This window comes from Polypterus senegalus, chromosome 10, assembly GCF_016835505.1.
Source record: "Polypterus senegalus isolate Bchr_013 chromosome 10, ASM1683550v1, whole genome shotgun sequence".
NCBI lineage: Eukaryota > Metazoa > Chordata > Cladistia > Polypteriformes > Polypteridae > Polypterus > Polypterus senegalus.
In genome coordinates this window covers 170,898,723-170,920,767 of record NC_053163.1, presented here as the reverse complement: position 1 = coordinate 170,920,767, position 22,045 = coordinate 170,898,723, and the positions used below count along the sequence as shown (strand labels likewise).

Sequence of the window (22,045 nt, the reverse complement as noted above, 5' to 3'; positions counted from 1 at the left end):
TCCTGTTGGGTGGAATCCCAAAAGATTTTAAAAACCTTCCAGTGCATAAAGCATTTTTTTTATTTTGTGTCCAAGTGTAGTGACTCTTCAGGCAAAAGCAACTGTCATTGGATAGGCTCCTTGTTAAAGTCGCAAAAAAAGAAGAAGATTCCAGTGGTAGCAGTGATTCCGTTAGTTAGCGTGAAAGCCGCTCTACACAATAACCTTCCTCTCTCTCTCATCTCCGTCACACCAGCCATGATTCTTTTCAAAGGTAAAGTGCAGGTTAATTTGTTTTATGTGTTTTTACTTTATATTTTGTATTAATCATTTTTATATGAATAGTTTATGGTTGTGGAACTAATCATCTGAGTTTCTATTATTTCTTATGGGGAAATTCACTTTGATATACGAGTGCTTTGAATTACCAGCACATTTCCAGTATGAATTATGTTCGCAATCTAAGGTTCCACTATATATATATATTGTATCGGGCAGCTGGGGGCTTTGCCCAGCCAGGACGCATAGAAGGACCGAGAGAGGGACAATGCCTCCCTTGGACCACGAGAGGGCAGCTGCCCTGGTTTGTTTGGGGGTCATGGGAATTGAGCACGGAAGCTCAACCCTATAGGGGCCTGTGGCCACCGCCGTGGGCACCTGGAAGAGTAAGGAGCCCCAGACGTCAGCACTTCTGCCACACCAGGAAGTCCATCAGGGAGCACCTGGAGCACATCCAGGTGGAAATAAAAGGGGCTGCTTCCCTCCAGTCGGGAGCCGGAGTTGGGAGGAAGAAGACGAAGCTCAGAAGAGAAGAGTGGAGGTGGTGAAGCAAGGGAATGATCGTGATTGGTGCAGGGGCACTATGTGTTGTGCGGGACTTTGGACTTGTAAATAGTGTAAATAAAAGTGTGGGTTGGACTTATTGGTGTCTGGCTGTCTGTGGCCGGGCTGAACTTCCACAATATATATATATATATATATATATATATATATATATATATATATATATATATAGAGAGAGAGAGAGAGAGAGAGAGAGAGAGAGAGTATATATACTGTATATATAGTAAGAAGACACAAGAAACGTCAAAAAGAGTTGGAATACTGTAATGATCCCGTATGTTGTACGGCCAAACAGAAAACAGATAAAACAATTGCAATGATCAAAAATCATCTTGTTAAGAGGTGAGCCTTCTTCAGGCTGCATCAAGGTGGTGTTCGAGCCAGTTATGATGCCACGTTCAGGAGGGCAGGAAACCGGAAGTGACATCAATGACTGAGGAGCTGTCAGTCATCCTTTCCACAGTGGAGAGGCATTCGACAGTAACACCACCCTCTGGCTCGGAGTGTAACAGTTATGAAATGAGCCTTGAGGTTGTCCCCCAGATGCACTTATGTGACTATATAGATAGATAGATAGATAGATAGATAGATAGATAGATAGATAGATAGATAGATAGATAGATAGATAGATAGATAGATAGATAGATAGATACTTTATTAATCCCAAGGGGAAATTCACATAATCCAGCAGCAGTATACTGATACAAAGAAACAATATTAAATTAAATAGTAATAAAAATGAAAAGAATTAAAATAAAATTAATGTTCGCATTTACTCCCCCGGGTGGAATTGAAGAGTCGCATATACATGTATAGTAAGAGAATACACAAGACAGCATAAAGGTTTAGGGCACCCGAAGACAATTGCTGTATAATTAAAATTAAAATAAATGTGTTAAGCAAATGCCATTAATAAAAAATCTTGAGTGCTCTTTGGGGACTTCCAGTATGAGGAGGCAGGTCCAGGCACATGGACAGCAGAAGTGACGTCAGTGTTGGCAAAACCGTTAATGTTGTGGTCTGCAAAGGGAGGAAGAGAGAAGACCACCATTAGTAGAGCCGTTCAGTTGTCCCCGGTACATATGCGCGTGATTATATTTATCTATCTATTATATAAAAAAATGTGGGGTCGATACGTGATCATCTCAGAGAGACACTTTGACGTTATACGAGACTACAACCTTTGGAAGCAAGACCCGGTGACTTTTTCACGTCACTCCCTGCTTACAAACAATTTAAAACAAGTTCATGGACATCCTACCTCGCAATTGTTGGAATGCTTTTGGAAGACACACTTCAGGTGCTCCCAGCTGTCAAAAATGTTATACATTCTAAATGGCACTTGAACAACTAAGTGAAGATGCGTCGAAAAGAGACATGAAAGTGTTGGAGAGAAAAGAAGGCAAAAATGGATGCACAAGAGAACAATAATTATCTATCTGTAAATTCAAATAACAAGGAAAGTAATAATCAGCCCAGACGTCCCACAAGACAAAGGAGTGAGACAAAAGGACAGCTGCTGTACAGGCTTATAAATGATTGATGCACAGCGTGACAAGCAGAACATGCAGCATGGCAGGAGGCGCAGCAAGCAAGCAGGTGATCTGTCTGCATCTCCAAAGCATGCGTTTAGCCACCCCCTTCACAATGTGAGCGGCAGAGATGCCCTGAGGTGAGGGGGTGGGCTTGCAAAGCGAGCAGGAGGCAAAGACTCCTAGTATCTACAGTATATACAGTCATATGAAATAGCTTGGGAACCCCTCTTAATTCTTTGGATCTTTGTTTATCATTGGCTGAGCTTTCAAAGTAGCAACTTCCTTTTAATATGTGACATGTCTTATGGAAACAGTAAGATTTCAGCAGTGACATTACGTTTATTGGATTAACTGAAAATATGCAAAATGCATCATAACACAATTAGACAGGTGCATAAATGTGGACACCCCAACAGAGATATGACATCAATACTTAGTTGAGCCTTCTTTTGCTCCTTTGAGCCTTTTTGATAAGTGCCTGGAATCTGGATGGAGGTATTTCTGACCATTCTTCATACTAAATCTTTCCAGTTCAGATCAATTTGATGGCTGCTGAGCATGGACAGCCTGCTTCAAATCATCCCATAGATTTTCGATGATATTCAAATCAGGGGACTGTGACGGCCATTCCAGAACATTGTACTTCTCCCACTGCATGAATGCCTTTGTAGATCTGGAACTGTGTTTTGGGTCATTGTCTTGTTGGAACATCCAACCCCTGCATAACTTCAACTTTGTGACTGATGCTTGAACATTATCCTGAATCTGTTGATATTGGGTTGAATTCATCCGACCCTCGACAGTCCCTGAACTAGCCACACATCCCCACAGCATGTTGGGACCTCCACCAAATTTGACAGGAGGTAGCAGGTGTTTTTCTTGGAATGCGGTGTTCCTCTTCCCCCATGCAAAGCACTTTTTGTTCTGACCAAATAACTCCATTTTTGTCTCATCAGTCCAAGCACTTTGTTCCAAAATGAATCTGGCTTGTCTAAATGAGCATTGGCATACAACAAGTGGCTCTGTTTGTGGTGTGAGTGCAGAAAGGGCTTCTTTCTCATCACCCTGCCATACAGATGTTTTTTATGCAAATTGCGCTGAATTGTAGAACGATGTACAGATACACCATCTGCAGCGAGATGTTCCTGCAGGTCTTTGGAGGTGATCTGTGGGCTGTCTAACCATTCTCACAATACTGCCTCTGCATATGGCGCTCCTGTATTTTTCTTAGCCTTTCAGACCTGCTGGGTTTAATAGCAACTGTGCCTGTGGCCTTCCATTTCCTGATTCCATTCCTTACAGTTGAAGCTGACAGTTTAAACCACTGAGATGGCTTTTTGTAGCCTTCCCCTAAACCAGGAGACTCAACAATCTTTGTTTTCAGATCTTTTGAGAGTTGCTTTCAGGATCCCATGGTGTCTGTCACTCTTCAGAGGAGAGTCAAAGGGAAGGAAGCACAACTTGCGATTGACCACCTTAAATACCTTTGACAACTCATGATTGGACACTCCTGTCTATGAAGTTCAAGGCTTAACAAGCTCATCCAACCAAATTGGTGTTGCAAGTAATCAGCATTGAGCAGTGACAGGCATTCAAATCAGCAAAATTACAAGGGGACCCACATTTTTGTACAGCCAGTTTTTCACCTTTGATTTCATTTTATACAACTAAATACTGCTTCACTAAAAATCTTTGTTCTGAAAACACCCCAGTACTCAGATGTTCCTAGGAAATTAAAGACATATTACTGTTATCTTTATTGTTGAAAGTAGAGTACATTATTATGCAAACACTATTTCATATGACTATATATATATATATATATTGTGACCGATTAAGGGTATGCTCGCACCCTTGCACCCTCAGACACCAGGTAAAAGTCCAATAATGATATTTATTATAATAATAATGTGCACAAAGCACGCTCCTCTCCACAATACTCAATAAACAATCACAAATAAACCAATAACAATCCTCCTAACTCCCAGACGCTTAGCCACCCTGCCTCCCAACTCAGCTCCCAGCCACAGTCCTTTTATATTCCCTGACCCGGAAGTGTTCCCTATCTCCAGTCCACGTGATTCTCAATCATTTCCGGGTCAGGCAAAAATTCTTTTCTTCGACCCGGAAGTCCGTCACTCTTCATATGACGAACCTCGGGGTCACAGGGCACGAAGAAGCCCTCGGTCCTCCCTGCAGCTCCCTCTTGTGGCCCCCATGGCATCCAGCAGGGCTGTGCATAAAAACCACATTGTCCATGGTGCCCTGCTGGTCTTCTGGGGACCTCCATGCTGCAAGGAGGGCTCCACCTGGCCTGATGAATGGATGGCCATATCTTACAATATATATATATATATATATATATATATATATATATATATATATATATATATATATATATATATACACAGTGCCCTCCACAATTATTGGCACCCCTGGTCAAGATATGTTCTTAGGCTTCTAATAAATTCTTTTTTTTTCCCAAAAAATACAAGCTCACGACACAAAAAGAGAAAAATTCAACCTTTAACTGAAGAACATTTATTCATTGGGGTAAAAAATCCCACATTAAGAAATAAGTTTTTTTTTAATGAAATCATGTGTGCCACAGTTATTGGCACCCCTGCTGTTAATATTTTGTACAACCCCCTTTTGCCAACAAGACAGCACTTAATCTTCTCCTCTAACATTTCACAAGGTTGGAGAATACAGAGACAGGGATTTGTGACCATTCCTTTTTGCACAATCTTTCTAGATCGTCCAGAGTCCTGGGTCCTCTCCTCTTCAGCTCACCCCACAGGTTTTTAAAGGGGTTGAGGTCTAGGGACTGAGATGGCAATGGAAGGAGCTTGATTTTGTGTCTGCTAAGCCATTTTTGTGTAGATTTTGCCATATGTTTCAGGTCATTATCGTGCTGGAAGACCCAATGACTTTTTGACAGAGGCCACCAGATTACCAGATTTTGATTTAAAATGTCCTTGTATTTCATGGAGTTCATGATGCCATACACCCTAACAAGGGCCTTTAGAAGAGAAACAGCTACACAGCACCACATATTCTCCACCATACTTTAAAGTGGGCACGAGGTGCTTTTCCGCATACTCATTCTTGGATTTACGCCAGACCCACTTAAAATGTTTGTTGCCAAAAAGCTCAATTTTAGTTTCATCTGACCAAAGCACACGGTCCCAGTTAAAGCCCCAGTACCACTTAGCAAACTCCTGACATTTACGTTTGTGACTGTAGGTGAGTAAAGGCTTTCTCCTTGCATGTCTCCCAAACAGCTTGCTGGCATGGAGATTGCATCTTATGGTTGTCATGGAGACTTTGTGACCCCAAGATACCACTCTTTGGTGCAGTTCTCTAACTGTGAGCTTTTGACTTCTCTTACCGTCCTCCTCACTGTGCGTGGTGGCAAGATAAACTTGGGTCCTCGTCCAGCCTTGTTTGTCACTGTTCCCGTTGTTTTACACTTCTTTATTATTCCTCTGACTGTAGATACAGGACGGTTGAGGCGAGGAGCTATTTTCTTGTAGCCATTACCTGACTTATGAAGGTCGACACACATCTGCCTTACTTGAACAGCATGTTCTCTTGTGATTCCCATGTTGAAGAGTGGCTAAGAGCAATAGGACGCTGTGTCACGTCAAATTAATACCCCAGGGACAAAGGATGTCATTAATTACTAATTAAACGGTCCAATTTACTCTGATCAACTTTAAAAACTAAACTAGAAATTACAAAAACGCTTCAATTACATTTATTTTATAGGAATTGTTAGGGGTGGCAATAATTGTGGCACACATGATTTCATGTAAAAAAAATGTATTTCTTTATGTAGGATTTTTTCCCCCAATGAATAACTGTACTTTAATTTAAGGTTGGAGTTTTCTCTTCTTTGTGTTGTGAGCCTATATTTTTTAATTATTAGAAGCCTAAGAACACATCTTAACCGGGGTGCCAATAATTATGGAGGGCACTGTATATATATATATACACATATATATATATATATATACACATATATATATATATATATATATATATATATATATATATATATATATATATATATATATATATATATATACTGTATATATACTGTATATGTATGTATATAAGGAACTGTATGTTGGGATGTCAACCCAGTCATCACTGTTTAAGAAACTCACCAAAAAATGAAACCAAAGGATGGCTGCTCATATACCCCCTAGTGGCCATTTTTGGAACTCTTTAGTGCCCTGGGACTTGAAGTCCACAACAATATTTACATTTATTTACTTGGCTGCTACCTTTATCCAAGGTGACTTACAACATTTGGGTACATTTCTTTTGTGGTTTCATAGTTGTGCAGTGTTAGTAGCAGATTTTTAAGCCTACAACCTCAGCTGATGGAGTCCAAAGCCCTAAACATTACATCACATTGACGTTATGCGGGCGATGTGGAATTCTGTCAACGTGTAACTACAACAAGCTTGTATTCCTGGTGTTTTTCCTTTTTTTTTAATTCAGTATTTTTCTTGATTGTATCTTTCTTCTTTTCATCACTGTATCATCTGTTTTGGTCGATAGATATACTCCAGATACTGTAGACTCTAACGGGGCTCTTCCCTGACTTTTCTCTTTATATTTCATTGGAGTCCGAAGCTCCTTTTCAGAATATTCTGACCATACACGTTTAACTTCTGCCCAACACCATTACCAAATTCCTTTGCCTCAAGTTACTCAGAAGTTGAGATCATGACACTCGAATGTACCGTTATTGATATTCACTAACTGAGGAGCCAAAAGGGAGGAAGGTGGAATCATAATGATTTAAACCTATGAACTTGAATTATTTGAAAGCAATAATCTTAAAGCCACTACTGAGCTGAGATACAAATTCTTTATTTTATTATTACTAAATTGCAATAGAAGGCATAAGTCATTTTAAAAATATGGTTTTGTAAAAGTCAGCAGTTCCAAAAGAAGAAGTAACCACAGCTCGAGAAAACAATGCCTCTCTTGGCTGAATACGCTGACATTGTGTATTGTTAACAAATCTGAGAAACTTACAGGAAGAATTGGTAATTTAGCGAGTTTCGGTTAATACAGAAATACTCACCATCCTTAAATTCTTAACTTTAAAAATACATTTGCATCGGGAAAATCTGAATCAGTCACCATATAGAGAATGTACTGGGTTACTAAAAAAGAACAATATTACTGATCACACGACCGACTTAAGTGGTCTTCTTGAGAAGTCTTTATGAGAAGTTTTTTAACTATTAGTTTCTCTAAGTATCTTCATGGAAAAAGCTAATTTGTTAGAAGTCTGCCTTTCTTTGTTTAATAAAGTTGATTTTCCACACTGTACTGATGGCCATAGGATTCTTACTCACAAACTTTCATGTAAGCCAGTGGTCTCAAATTCCAGGCTTGGAGGGCCACTATGGCTGAAGGTTTTCATTCTAACCCTTTTCTTAACTGGTGACCAGGTTTTGCTCCTAATTAACTTCTTTTCCTTTCATTTTAATTGACTTGTTTTTGTAAGATTTGTTCCCCTGAATTTCCTCATCATTCCTTCTGAATCGCTTCATTTCTTTCCTTAAATGGCACCCAAACAGACATGAAATGTGAAGTGAGTGAGCCAACAGAAGAGCAACTAAGTCAGGGCCTCAAACTCCAACCAGTTTCACTCCAACCAGATGCTTAATTAGGCTCAGATTCCTGTCGTTAATTAAACTCGTTCTTTAATTCTATGGCTTGTTGCTCCTCTCATTGCGCAATGGCAGACATTTATGGAATTGTTGATCTTCTCTTTTCTAAGAGCACTGGGGATCTGAGCAGATCAACATTCCTGAGACCTTCATCTTTCTTTATTTTCAGATATTGTATGATCGACACTGGTCCTGTTTTGCCTCATCTTATATCTCATTTTTGTTTGACTGCTAATTAAGGAAAAAGAAACAATTGAGGGGTCTGAGACTTCAAGAACAAGTCAATTAAGATTAATTCAAAAAAAGTTAATTAGAAACAAAAACAGGTCACTAATTACGAAAAGGGTTTGAATGAAAACCTGCAGCCACTGCGGCCCTCCAGGACTGGAGTTGGAGACCACTGATTTAAGCCAATGGCACATAGCAGGACTTTAAGTCAGAGGTGGGAGTAAAACATAATGAGTGCAGTTGCTGGATCTTGATCCCTTAATAACGTCTAATTCCAGAACTAGAAATTCAGGGTGTGAGATTTTTTAGGCATTGTTTCAAATTTACAAAACACATTCTGACATCCAAGGAACGTGTTACCAGATTGTAGCATTGCCACATAAATTTGTATACGGTTTGTTTTTTTTGTCTCTCTGTGTAAAATACCATTGCCATTTGAGAATACTGTAGCATAAGATGGGCAGGTTTTGGGAGGTACAGGGCTGTCATTGCGATTTCCGGGACGCACTATTTAAATAGGGGAGCGAAAAGGCAGGAAGAGAAGGAGGTGAAGGAAAAAGACATGACCCATCGGAGTCCAGGAGAAAGATTGTTTTCGGGGGGCACCACAAGTTCAATACAGTCTGGGGTGGGCATCTCGAAGATTCCGGAAACACTGAGGGAAGTGAACTTTACTGTGAAAGGGATCAGAAGCAGTGTGAGCCGTAAATCTTTTATTCTGGGATTGGCGTGTCTAAGAAACTGAACTATGGAGAAATAGGACAATCGGATAAAAAAGACTAAATCGAATGAACAGTGGGGAATATTCTTGGGTACATAATTTTATGCCTTTTGTTTATTGTATAGTGAGTTGTGGGGGACTGTAGAAAAGGTATTAATTACATTTTATTTGTTGCATCTTTTCTCTGTGTGGTTTTGTAAAAATCACTTTTATTATTGTAAGTCATCTTTTTGTGCTGTGGGATGAGGCTGAAAGCAGTTTGGGGTTGACCTGCAATCATCAGTACAATTTTCACTATAAACTTAGTGAAGCGTAGTGGATACAGTCGTAACAAGATCGTGCGGGTTTTACGGCTGACCACCGCCTGTCTTCAGTTTTTTCCAGGTATGGTGAGCTCAGCCTCAATCTCAGCCTTTTTAACTCTCTGAGGGCTCTGAGGGCTGAATATTTTTACTAAAAAATGACGCTTTCACACACAAATCAACATAAGACGTCTGTTGCTGCATGCTGTGGCTGCCAGTTTGCCAAGAATGAGCGGCAGGCTTGCTGCCAGGTTGTCTTCACGTGGCTGGGACAGTGGCAGGGCCAGTGCATTACAATCTGGATTCTACCTCTTGTCATTGTCTGTGAAGATTCTCAATCATCCAGGTGTAATTATCTGGTAGTTAAGTCATGGCATCTTGACTTCTATCTTGTCAGGTAGATACATTTCACTGCTCTTCATCAGACTGATGAAGCTGCCTGGATGAGCAGTGAAACGTATCTACCTAACAAGAAAGAAGTCCAGATGCCATGACTCAACCATCAGATACCTCTTGTCATTGTTAAGTGGCAGTCCTCCCTGGCGAACATTGTCAGCTGGGGACGGATCAGTTGAAGCTGGAACCTAACATTCGTTTTCAATCACTTGTATCAAAATCTGAGTCCGAAAAGTCATAGTCCAGTTCAGAGATGATAGGCAAGAGGTCGTCCATGGAGTATTTTACTTTTTGCATTCGCTTTGATCTCTTGCCAGATGTCAGTGCCATTTTTGCCATTGTGTGCACCTTGCTACTCACGTGAGTGCAGGGAATCTCGGTCAAACCAATGAATCTAACTTTCCTTCTAGCAACGAGAGTCCAACATAACGGTTGGTTTTGTCGCAGTTTACAGCTGAATATCATCGTCAACTCCTCCTTTTCACAAACGTTGACATCAGCCCTTAAAGAGTTAACTTCCTATTTTCAATTACGTTGTGGAATGACAAACACAAGACATTGGCAAGTGCGCATTTGAAATCGCCCCTGTTCCTTCTTTCTTCGTGGCTTGGTAAGCGAACTGTGATGGGTCAAGGAGAGAATTTGTGACAGATCTGAGATTCCAAAGAATCAGATGTTCAAATGTCACCATTGTTACACTGGTTACCATTGGAAAATTTTACTTCTCAAAGGTGAATCTTTGATGGTTTGTGAGACTTCACACAGATCTTCATTTATGTTTCATTTCAGAAATGACTTTGTCACTGATGTGTCTACTAAAATTCCTCAGGAAAAAGAGCTTTAGGCAAGGAGACATTAGGTACAACTGAGATCAAAGGAATCAAAATTGAGAAGCATGACATGTTTTGGGAGATCTCTGCTAAGACTTTATGTTTATTATTACAACATTTGAGACATGCTTGATTACATTTATTTTGGTAATGGGAGTGTAGACAGGGGAAGAGACTTTCTTGTGGGTACACACTGGTGTCAGTAGTGGGATTTGGACCCACAACCTCAGAGTTTGAAGCCCAAAGTCTTCACCACTATTCCACCCTGCCTGCTTTTTTTTCCAGAATGAGTCTGAGCCAACTGGAGCACAGAAAGATAAATTAGAGCAACAAATTTTATCATTCAGAAGCAAGGAGTACAGCTTTTTAATCACAGTAAAGTGTTTTATTGCTACCACCCATTCGTTTCATTGTATGTTACTGAGCACACAATGCAAATACTTTGAAATCAGAAAAAATAAGAAGTCAAGATGCTACCTGGAACATTTGAGTCCATTGTGTGACTTTGCTGAGATCCCTGCTGAAGCTCAAGAGGAGACCCTTGTGAGAATTCTGGGGTATTTTATCTCAGTAGAAAATACTGAGAAGCAGGAGACAAAAGACAAGGGGCCTCGTGTATAACGCCATGCGTAGAATTCACACTAAAACATGCATATGCACCATTTATACATGAGGCCCTAGGTCTCCATTTCATTTGTTTCTGATCTCAATGCTGTCAAGGGTTAGATATTGAGATGATTTTTTTTATTATTTTTCATTCCTACTGTATTGGTAGCACCAATGGCCCGACATCATTTAGAATATCAGCTTTTTTTTCTTCTTAGGCACAGGTTTGTGGTTTCATGCCAAGAAAGAGCACCACAGATGCAATGTTTGCTCTGAGGGTGTTGATGGAGAAGTACAGAGAAGGCCAGAAGGAGTTGCATTGTGTCTTTGTGGACCTGGAGAAAGCATATGACAGGGTGCCTCAAGAGGAGCTTTGGTATTGTATGAGGAATTCGGGAGTGGCAGAGAAGTATGTAAGAGTTGTACAGGATATGTACGAGGGAAGTGTGACAGTGGTGAGGTCTGCGGTAGGAGTGACGGAGGTGGGATTACATCAGGGATCAGCTCTGAGCCCTTCCTTATTTGCAATGGTGATGGACAGGTCAACAGACGAGATTAGACAGGAGTCCCTGTGCACTATGATGTTTGCTGATGACATTGTGATCTGTAGCGAGAGCAGGGAGCAGGTCGAGGAGACCCTGGAGAGGTGGAGATATGAGAGGAGAGGAATGAAGGTCAGCAGGAACACAACAGAATACATGTGTATAAATGAGATGGAGGTCAGTGGAATGGTGAGGATGAGGGGAGTAGAGTTGATGAAAGTGGATGAGTTTAAATACTTGATCAACAGTACAGAGTAATGGGGATTGTGGAAGAGAAGTGAAGAAGAGAGTGCAGGCAGGGTGGAATGGGTGGAGAAGAGTGTTAGGAGTAATTTGTGACAGACGGGTATCAGTAAGAGTGAAAGGGAAGGTCTACAGGACGGTAGTGAGACCAGCTATGTTATATGGGTTGGAGACGGTGGCACTGATCAGAAAGCAAGAGACAGAGCTGGAGGTGTTAGAGTTAAAGATGCTAAGATTTGCATTGGGTGCAACGAGGATGGGCAGGATTAGAAATGAGGACATTAGAGGATCTGCTCAAGTTGGACGTTTGGGGGTGAAAGTCAGAGAGGCGAGATTGTGTTGGTTTGGACATGTGCAGAGAAGAGATGCTGGGTATATTGGGAGAAGGATGTTAAGGATAGAGCCGCCAGGGAAGAGGAGAAGAGGAAGGCCTAAGAGGAGGTTTATGGATGTGGTGAGAGAGGACATGAAGTTGATGGGTGTGACAGAACAAGAGACAGAGGACAGAAAGATATGGAAGAAGATGATCCACTGTGGTGACACCTAATGGGAGCAGCCGAAAGAAGAAGAAGAAGAAGAAGTCACAGGGATGATTGTGGATTCTTTGAAACAGGCTGGAACTTTGCATTGAGCGAAAGACGGAGCGAATATTACTCTAAATACAGGAGCTAAGAGATCAGAACAAAGTCTTAATGGGTGTTTGCTGAGCTTTGTGTGACTGCTATTTAAGAAAAAGAAATGAAAGTCAAATAAATGGGGAAAAAGGTTTTCTCAGAATGACACATTTAAAATAGGAGATCTGGTTGTTCTTATTAGGATCCTTTCCACCACCATCGGAGAACCTGAAAGTTGTAGGAAAAGAAACTGTTGTGTGCCACTTCATTTACCGAAGCTTTATCTTTTTCCCCCATTAGCTCAGAGAAAAAGAGACCAAAACGAAGAGCAAAAAGAACCAGGTATGAATTTCTGCATGTGCTGTGTTTTCTGTAATTAATTTAAAAGAAAGAGTAAAACATAAGCAAATGGTTCATTATGGAATAAAAAACAAGTCCTTTTGTTAACGTGTTATGCAGCAGGTAGTCTATATCATCATGTAGATACGAAGAACCTTGATTATTAATGATTTATTTCCACTCCAATTTTGGTAGCAGGGTAGGGCTGTGTTTAGTGCTTTTATTACCAACGGCGGTTCCACTAAACTGGACTTACTGCTGTTTCTTTTACCATCTCTTTAGCACTAGAATCCCTGAAGCCTAAAAAACCCGTAATCCCAGGCCATCTTAAATTCCTTCGCACCTCTCCATTAGCGTCTTTTGTTTTGCAAATGTGTCGATCTGCACAAGCAGCCTGCTATCCTATCCTCTCCACCAATGCAGCTGAGGTTCTCCCAGTCTGTTTGTCTGGGTGTGAGGTGCCTAAAGTTGTATAGGTTAAATAATATATCATTATTTAGAATACATACAGTACAGTCCATGTGTCTTTGGACAAGAGACCTCGTATTTATATATATGTTACGGAGAAAGCAGGAAGTGTCCGGCCAAATCGGGAAGTGGCCAATGGCACTGTAAATTGACCAGCCAATGTCCGATCTTTTCCTCGAGTTCGGGATTTGGCCAGCCAGTTTGTGAAATGGCACGGGACGATCGGCCAAGTCAGAAGAAAAAAAGGACTGAGCAACGATTTGTTGCACACTTAGTAGTCCAATTGCATCGAGTGCAGCCTTGGCGACTCTTGTTCAGAAAGTGGATGTCAATTGGTTGTTTCACAATAATTAAGATTAGGTATATAAGTAGGTTTCACAGTTATGTTATCATTTTAGCCCTAAAATGGTGACTTAACATCAGGGACCTATTTTATTGACCTTAAGGTTAGTGTTTGGATGAGGGGAAGGCCGTCTCAAGTGGCGCCCACTTTCTGAACAAGACCCGCCTTGAACAGTTTCTTGTGCAGAATGGAAAACTCACTTCTGAATCTGCATCTGAAAGTTTTCAAGCATTTTCGCACCTTGAGCGAACAGTCTTACATCAGCGCATAGGATTTTGGCCAGGGAAATCTCGCCACTTCGAGACACAAAACTGTATCGGTTCATTATTGTCACATAGACGAAGGTCAGACTATATTTTAAGACAGATTTATACATTCATGCGGTTATTTTCAAAGGGTTTGATTACTTTTTTCTTGCCACCGTAAAAAGGTGGGTCTGAATCCACTCTCAGATGTTATAAATCAGTTTGTGTTTTTTTGCTGTTAATGTTTCTTTATTAAGAGTGGATGTGTCTCACATAAGAAAATCAACTGGAGTTGAGCTGCATTGTGAACTTAGACTGATATAAAAGGTGAAGTCAACATACGTGTGGTGGCTAATAAAGCCCACCTGAGGTCCTTCCTCTTCCTGAGACACCGCAAACAGTTATCTATGTGATAAGACGCAGTGGCCCTTTTCTAAAAATCCATCATCTGACTTGACCCCATGACCCATGTACTACCTCTATATGTCACATTTTCTGTATCAGTACACACAGCATACAAAATAAGTAAGTTATAATATTTAGCTCAAATATTCCAAACAGGTAAGTACTGGAAAATAAATAAATATTAGCAGAAGATTATTCTTAAACTACAATCATTGAGAAGGTGAGGGGAGCTCTTCTTGTTTAAACAAATATTCCTTGGAATTTCACTGTTGCTACATTTACCGTGATTCTTCTTTAAATTTCATTAGAACAGGCTGATGCACTGGAAAGCAAGGAAGGACAACAGGCAGGTAGGCAATTCCACATGCGTCTGTTTGTAATGTCATGTTTGTTTGTTTGTTTTAGCTTCCTGTGTAAAGTACAAGAAATATTACAAATATAAAAGATCCGCACAGGTCCTTCTGTCTCTGATGATGATGCATCTGCATTGTAGTTCCACATGGGCTCAAATACCCCAGAACTAGTTTTCTTCATTTCAAATATTTGAAATATAATTGTATTATAATTAGAGAAAAAAATATATGACACTATGTTGAGTTAACTTATTGTGAAACGTTAGCAGTTATCAACTTACCAAACTAACTTAAATTGACTGAGCAACATCCCAAATAATTATACAGTAAACTATCAGATATACAAAAATGAAAGACCTGTGTGTGTGTGTGTGTGTATGGAGCAGTCCACTCTGCTCACTCTCAGCCACAGCCGCAAGATGGCGGATGCATGCACTTTTACATTTTATCAGCACCTGCACACACCTCACATCTCATTACGAAAGACCTGAGTGCAGTAAACACCACCACAAAACAACAACATCGTGCTAATGACACGGATGAAGAGACACATCGTTGAAATGAAGCAAACATCAAGGATCAACAACATGCAAGTGAAATATCTAAGCAATGGAGGGCAAGGCTTGAAGTGTTCACTAAAAACCTTGTCTATATGGAGGTATTTTCTCCGAGACAAAGATTGATTGGACTCATATGCCAGTGATATGGCTAAGATATGGCATTGCCAGTGTGTTCTTGTGAAAGCCAGTGAGGCAACAAGGACATGTGGGTCCAACGTCCTCTGCACTGGGTAATTGTTAAGAATTAACTGATGTCTCACCAAGTTCTGAAATATAGTAAAACTGGCATGGAGTCTTCGGGTTGTTTTTGTCCCAAAGATAACATGCAGTTAGTATAATTATATATATATATATATATATATATATATATATATATATATATATATATATATATATATATATATATATATATATATATATATATATATATATATATATGTGTGTGTGTGTGATATAGGATTTGCAAAATAATACAAGTGTACATGACATGTGTTTTGCCCTAATTGGGGCTCATCAGGTGTATGCACTTTGTCTCCCCTTATGGGGATCAGACCTTGGATGTCAGTATGTGAGACAAAACCTCTGACATTTTGCCACAGCAGCTGGTTCACTTATTTGACAGGGTGAAGATCTTAGGTCTGAATCACAATCTGATTGTTTAGATGGTTACCTACCAGGTAGTGCTTGTGGTTCATCAGCCAGTTGGGAAACATCCATTACTTCCTCTCAGTTGCGAGAAGCTGCTCACACATATGTGATACAGTACCTGCCAAATAATACACAGAGTACCTGACACGTGCTTCGCCCTTTTTGGGGGTCATCAGTTGTACACATGTTTGTATTCCCCTTACGGGGATCAAACCCTAGACGTCAGCAAAAGAGGTGAAACCTCTGATGTTACACCATGGCAGCTGGTTTGCTTATTGACAGGGCGAAGATCAGAGTACAGTAATACATTCTTAGTTCTGAATTACAATCTGATTATTTAGGTGGTTACCTACCAGGTAATGCTTGTGGTTGGTCAACCAGTCAGTTCGATATATATATATATATATATATATATATACAGTATACACTAGCCGTGCCGACGTAGTACTGAAACAGGAAAGTGAGGAGGGCCCTATCTGGCTCCCCACTCCTGACATCACATTTCCTGCTCCACTTGGCCGGCAGCCTCTGTCTCAGATTAGTGTGAAATATCACTCTTACAAGTAACTATGATTCTAAGCGTGATGAGAGAAGTCGCAAAATCAACTGGAACTTTCAAGAAAATTATAGAAAAAAACCTGATCTAAATCTGTTAAGTAGTTCTCTCGTTTCCTAGCAAGCAGAGGTAAGGCACAACCCAAGGCTGGCACGTGAGTGCCCCTCCTCTCGGCCCACTGCGTCTCTCTCGGAATTGCACAAATAAATCGATACTGCAAGTGAACTATGATAGATAGTGTGATGAGAGAAGTGGCAAAATCAGAGAAAAAGGCCCTAAAGTAGTTCTCTCATGAATAGCAAAGAGGCAGACAGACATTGTATTATATATATATATATATATATATATATATATATATATATATATATATATATATATATATATATATATATATGTATATATATATATATATATAATTGTAAGGGTTGCCTGTTTATCACATAAAATACCACTGTACCACTGTCACTGAAAGTTGACAGAAAAAAGCAGTTCCTTTTTGACTTCAGAAAGAATAAAGGCAGTCTATATCAGTGGCTTCCCTATCCAGCCAGATAGCAGCTTCAGGTTGCTGGGTGTCCACATCAACAACTGCTTTTTGTGGTTTGTCACCACCACCTGCATACTCAAAAAGGCTCAGCAACAACTCTTTTTCCTGAACAGTGTAAAGAGATTTGGGGAGGAAACCAAAACACTAGCAAAATTTTCCCGCTGCACTATTGGAGGTATCCTGACTGGATGCATCATCATCATCATCATGGTGTGGTTTTGGTAACCTGACTATGCCAGGATCACAGACTCCTCCAAAAGGCTATTTGTGCAGCTTCTAAAATCATTAGGGCTGACCTTTCACAGCTTTATATCCTCTGATCAACTAGATGTCTGAGGAGAGCTGAATCTATCATTTCTGATGACAGCCATCCGGCTCTTCCTCATTTTCACTTTTGCCTTCTGTGAAGTGCTACTGGAGTAACACCATTCGCTCCACCCGCTTCAGGGACAGCTTCTTTCTCCAGGCTATAAGGTCACTGAGCTCCCAGTAACTTCATGCTATCTGCCTTGCACTGTGTGCTGTACACACCTGCTGGTTTATGTGTAATTGTGCACCACAACTCTTTCTCAACTCTTTATCTTATTTATTTAACTATTTTATGCTGTTTATTTATTTACTCATGTATTATTCATCTGCTACTCTTATTAATTTACTGTATTTATTAATACATCACCACAGCTCTAGCACAAGGATTTCACTCTGCTATTGCAGTGTATGTGACAATAGAAACCTCTAACCGCTAATCTCTCTGATCTCTAATCTAGCAATGTGTGACACTATTCTTATTTCATTGTTTACAGCAGAGGAGGACCCTGAAGACACGTATTATGTAAACAGGTACCGTATTGCCGTCTGTACTGAAATATAATGTGCTGACTTGGTGATGATCTGATTGAGACGATTTAAAATTTCAACAATTCCTTGCTTTCATCTTCAATGGAGTGAAAAGCTCAGATTGACTGCTATGACCAGTTAGAGAACAGATGTTTAAGTTAAAGGTGAAAACTAGCTAACTTAAAATAAGAAAATCGTCATCCAAGTCAGTTAATTTGAGATACAGGATGCCACTAACAGAAAGAGGTCTAGGTAACATTGAATATGGGTTTAAAGGAGACCGAGCTTAGAAAATTGAGATGGGTAAGACTGGTTGGGTTCATGGTGATGTGATACATGTTAGTCGCTCATTGACATCAACATGTCATTGTTCACATCACAATGCTACTACTCTTACTTCTCCTCTGGGTGTCTCTTTGGATGGTCCTCTCCACTTCCAAAACCAACCTTTGTATTTCTGCTCTGTCGTAAGGGAAAGAAAATAAGGTAAGAGTGGATCAGGAAGCAGAGGTGTAAACATGAACTTTCAGATTGTTTTTTTGTAGGCCACCTTGCTTTATTTTCTTTTCATGTGAAAATGAGTAGAAATCAGACTTCCCACAAAAAAGAGCTTGAAACTTTTTTCTCCAAACGATCATGAATCTGTAATAAATCTGCACGTTCTCTGTGTTTTACAGAAATCCCATTTATGCTGATGGTGGAAAGGATGTAAGGAAACTTTTGAAACAATTTATAATTGAAATTTACTATTGGTGGAACCTGCATTTGTTAATAATTGTGAAAAAACTTTCTTCTCACATAGAAAAACAGAAAAGGATGCCGGCAAAATCCCGGAGACGGAAAATCTTGAAGACTGCTCAGAGGTAAAGAAGTATCAAGTGAATTTTCGGTCTGATCAGCAGGTAGGTCAGTGGAAAAGGCTGAAGTTAAGTGATATTTAATTATGGGTGGGTGGGAGTGTATTGAAATTAAATGGTGGGTGGGCATACGGATTGTTTTATACCCCACAATTATAAGTCTACCCTGGGCACCCACTTCATTATCAAGTGTTATGACACATAGGGAGTTGTGGATTATTGGAAGCAGGAATAGACCAGGAGAAGATTAGGATATGAAAAATCTAAGTCCAAAGGCCAGCAGAGGTCAAAACACCCCCAAGTCAAAAACCAGCAACAGTATTTAGAGATTCCTCCATTTTTGGGTCAAGGGTTGTCTGATTTTGAATCGTAAAGAGTTCAAGATTCACAGTAGTATTCAATGGTAGAGTTGTGGACTGTATATGGAGTGCCTCTGAATGAGCGTTGCTTCTCTTACTATTCTCCAAGGGTTTTCCCTCCCACCCCTGGATGATGGTGATTCTCTAAGAGGACCATTCAAACAGGATGACAGCTGGTGGTGGGTCTGGGTCTCAAACACATAAAAACATTAAAATTGGGCATCAAAAGAAATGATTAAGTGTCCACTGCTCCAAGATAAAATCGGTGTGAGGCCTCCAAAAGCTGCTACTCAAGCAGGCCAGGATATTGACTTGTCTGTCCGGAGGAGCCTCACCTTCACCCAGCTAGGGCTAAGCTACCTGTAGGCTTCAACAGGACTAGGGTTATAAATGAGTAGCTGGCAAAACAACTATAAATATCACCAAAATGTAACAAAAGCCAAAAAGAGGAGGGATGACAATAAACCTCCAGCTAATCTTTAGAGATGAAAGATTTATGAACAAAAATATCAAAATATAGAGAAAATGCTTAATAGAACCAAAATAGTTATGCTACACAATGTCTTCACTCTAATCAGATCCAAATCTGGAATACACACCGCCATCTTTAATAGGTGACACAGGCACTTGAAATCACAAATTGATTGAAAACAGAGCTTCGGCATTATTATGTGCTGTTTCATAGTCACCCGTGTCGAATTGAGCTTGAACTGACTATTTGTACTTATCTGAATACCGTATTCGGATTCGGCTCCAACCCCACATTACAGGGTAAGGCAAAATGTTTAATCTGAACCTAAACCAGACCCGGAATGTCACATAAAACTGAACTAACTCACGCTCAAGTTCTTCAATTGCAAATACATTACGTTAAGTTCACCGTTCTTAGAAAAATTAGCTTGTTCTTTTGAACTAGCTCAGTGGTTCTCAAACTGTGGGGCGGGCCCCCCTAGGGGGGCACAAAGTAACAAAAAGGGGGGCACGAAAATGTGAAAAAAGAAAACAAGAATCAAAAATATGAAAAATACATCTATAGAAACCAAAACAAATTAACTTAAACTACATTCTGATACTAGAAAAATAAATATAGAGTTAGATAAATGTCGATAAAAGTTAAGTAAGTATAATAAAATATGTATCTAGAATATATCATTAATTAAAAAAGAACAAATTGGTATTAGTGGGCTCCTTTCAAAAAAATGTTAAGGGGGCGCGATTAAAACTGTTATGAAAACTCGGGTCTTAAATACTTAAAGGTTGAGAAACGCTGAACTAGTTCAGGCACAACACTGTCGGCTTTGCTGTGTTGTGAATTACCTGAAACACCCATTAAATTCTGAGAACGCCTTGCCACAGTATCTCTAAAAAGGATGGATGTTTAATGATTAAATCCTTCATCCAGGGATGCGCCCATTCCAGCTAGCATCGGGCATGAGGCAGGAACAATCACTGGATGGGACATCAGCTCATCACAAACTGAATACAGTCACACACATACACACACTGGCATCATTTTAGTGTCACCAAATCTTCAAACCTGAACATCTTTGGAAGGAAACCGCAGCACACTGTGGAAACCCACCAGGAAAACATGCAAACTCCAGACAGGAAACACCAGGGACGCGACTCCCTATTGCGAGACTGCAGCTCTACCCCTCGGCCACCGTGTCACCCCTACATGTGTAATTATTAGCAGAATTCATTATTTAAATGAAGTTAAAGATTTATCTGTAAAATGTAAAATACATCGTTTAATGCATTTCACCATGAAAGTGATATCAAATATAAATCTAAGGATTGTAAATGTGCAGGGAGCTGGAATATCATACATGTAATGTGTTCTGTGTGGCCAGTTCAGGAGGAAGCCCCAGAAGCTTGTAGCGATTAACAACTGGGTCAATTTTATGATGACGTTTATGACGTCCTACTTTAATGATAAAATAAACTATGAGATTAAAGTGGACATTTCGAGATTTAAGCCGAAAATTCTACTTTAATCACAATTTTTTTTTCTCTGTTGGTCAAATACATTCTGTTTAAAGAATAGAAGATGACATGTGAGAAAAGCACCATGAATGCCTTTGTATGTCAGCCCTTTTGCGTCACCACATTGGACCATTCATCAAACATGCAAGCGCGCACATCGATCCTGTACGATCCGCAATGTGGCTTTCTGTCAAATAAGACTCTGACATCACACTCCGACTTGATCACACTATGACCCCCCGACTTTTTGCTGGTATTGCAACTCATGCACACGCGTCGCGTTAATCTCTGAGGACGTGTTCAGAGGACGCGTCAAGTGAATGCTGGGAATGTGTGGCGGCCATGATGCGAGCGCGTACGCGTTCTGAGTGTGAAGTATAAACTGGCCTTAAGAATTTAGGCTGTTTCAGTGACAATAGGTGGACCCAGCTGGTACCAAATAGATGGCCCTAATAATGTGGCCTCTATATGTATACTGCCATAGGACTGTAACAACCCAGGGTGTGTGGGAGAAGGAGGAATGGAAATAACTTCCTAATGCCGATTGCTAGCCTTTAAAAGGACCTTTGGCTTCTTCAGCACTGTTTCTACCCGTCACTCATATGTTCAGCTGCTTTGTCCCTTCCAGTGGTCTTGTATGCCTGCCAGTTCTTCCTTAACTGCTGTCAAAGGAAACTAATATGCCACACTAGTTAATCTCTGTGAGGTAACTCAAGCCCAAGGTACCAATCCAAGGCTCACTGGTGGCCAAAGCATCTGAGCCGATGGGCTTCAGTAGCAGCAGTGCTCTTGTAGTGTTGTGTCTGCGCCCTTCTCTCCTGCAGTTTAACGGGGCCGCTGGGGTCACCAGGTATTCCTGCCCCCTCAGACCTGCCACCTGAAGATCATCTTCCTCTAATGTTTGAACCCAGAGACTATGTCTCTGCTAAAGAGTGTGATGCCAACCAGAATTTGCTTTCTTCACATTCATTTAAAGTTAATGTGATAAATAAAGCCAGATGTTT

At 40.3% G+C, this 22,045-nt stretch overlaps 1 protein-coding gene across 1 annotated transcript in view; it reads left to right on the top strand.

The window, feature by feature from the left end:
• Positions 1-22,045, top strand: part of LOC120538306 — an 80,960-nt gene that overhangs the window by 35,859 nt on the left and 23,056 nt on the right. The window contains exons 5-8 of the mRNA XM_039767768.1: positions 12,839-12,880; positions 17,003-17,177; positions 18,517-18,547; positions 18,642-18,741. Coding sequence (XP_039623702.1) covers positions 12,839-12,880; positions 17,003-17,177; positions 18,517-18,547; positions 18,642-18,741 — 348 coding nt within the window. The remainder of the gene's footprint in view (positions 1-12,838; positions 12,881-17,002; positions 17,178-18,516; positions 18,548-18,641; positions 18,742-22,045) is intronic.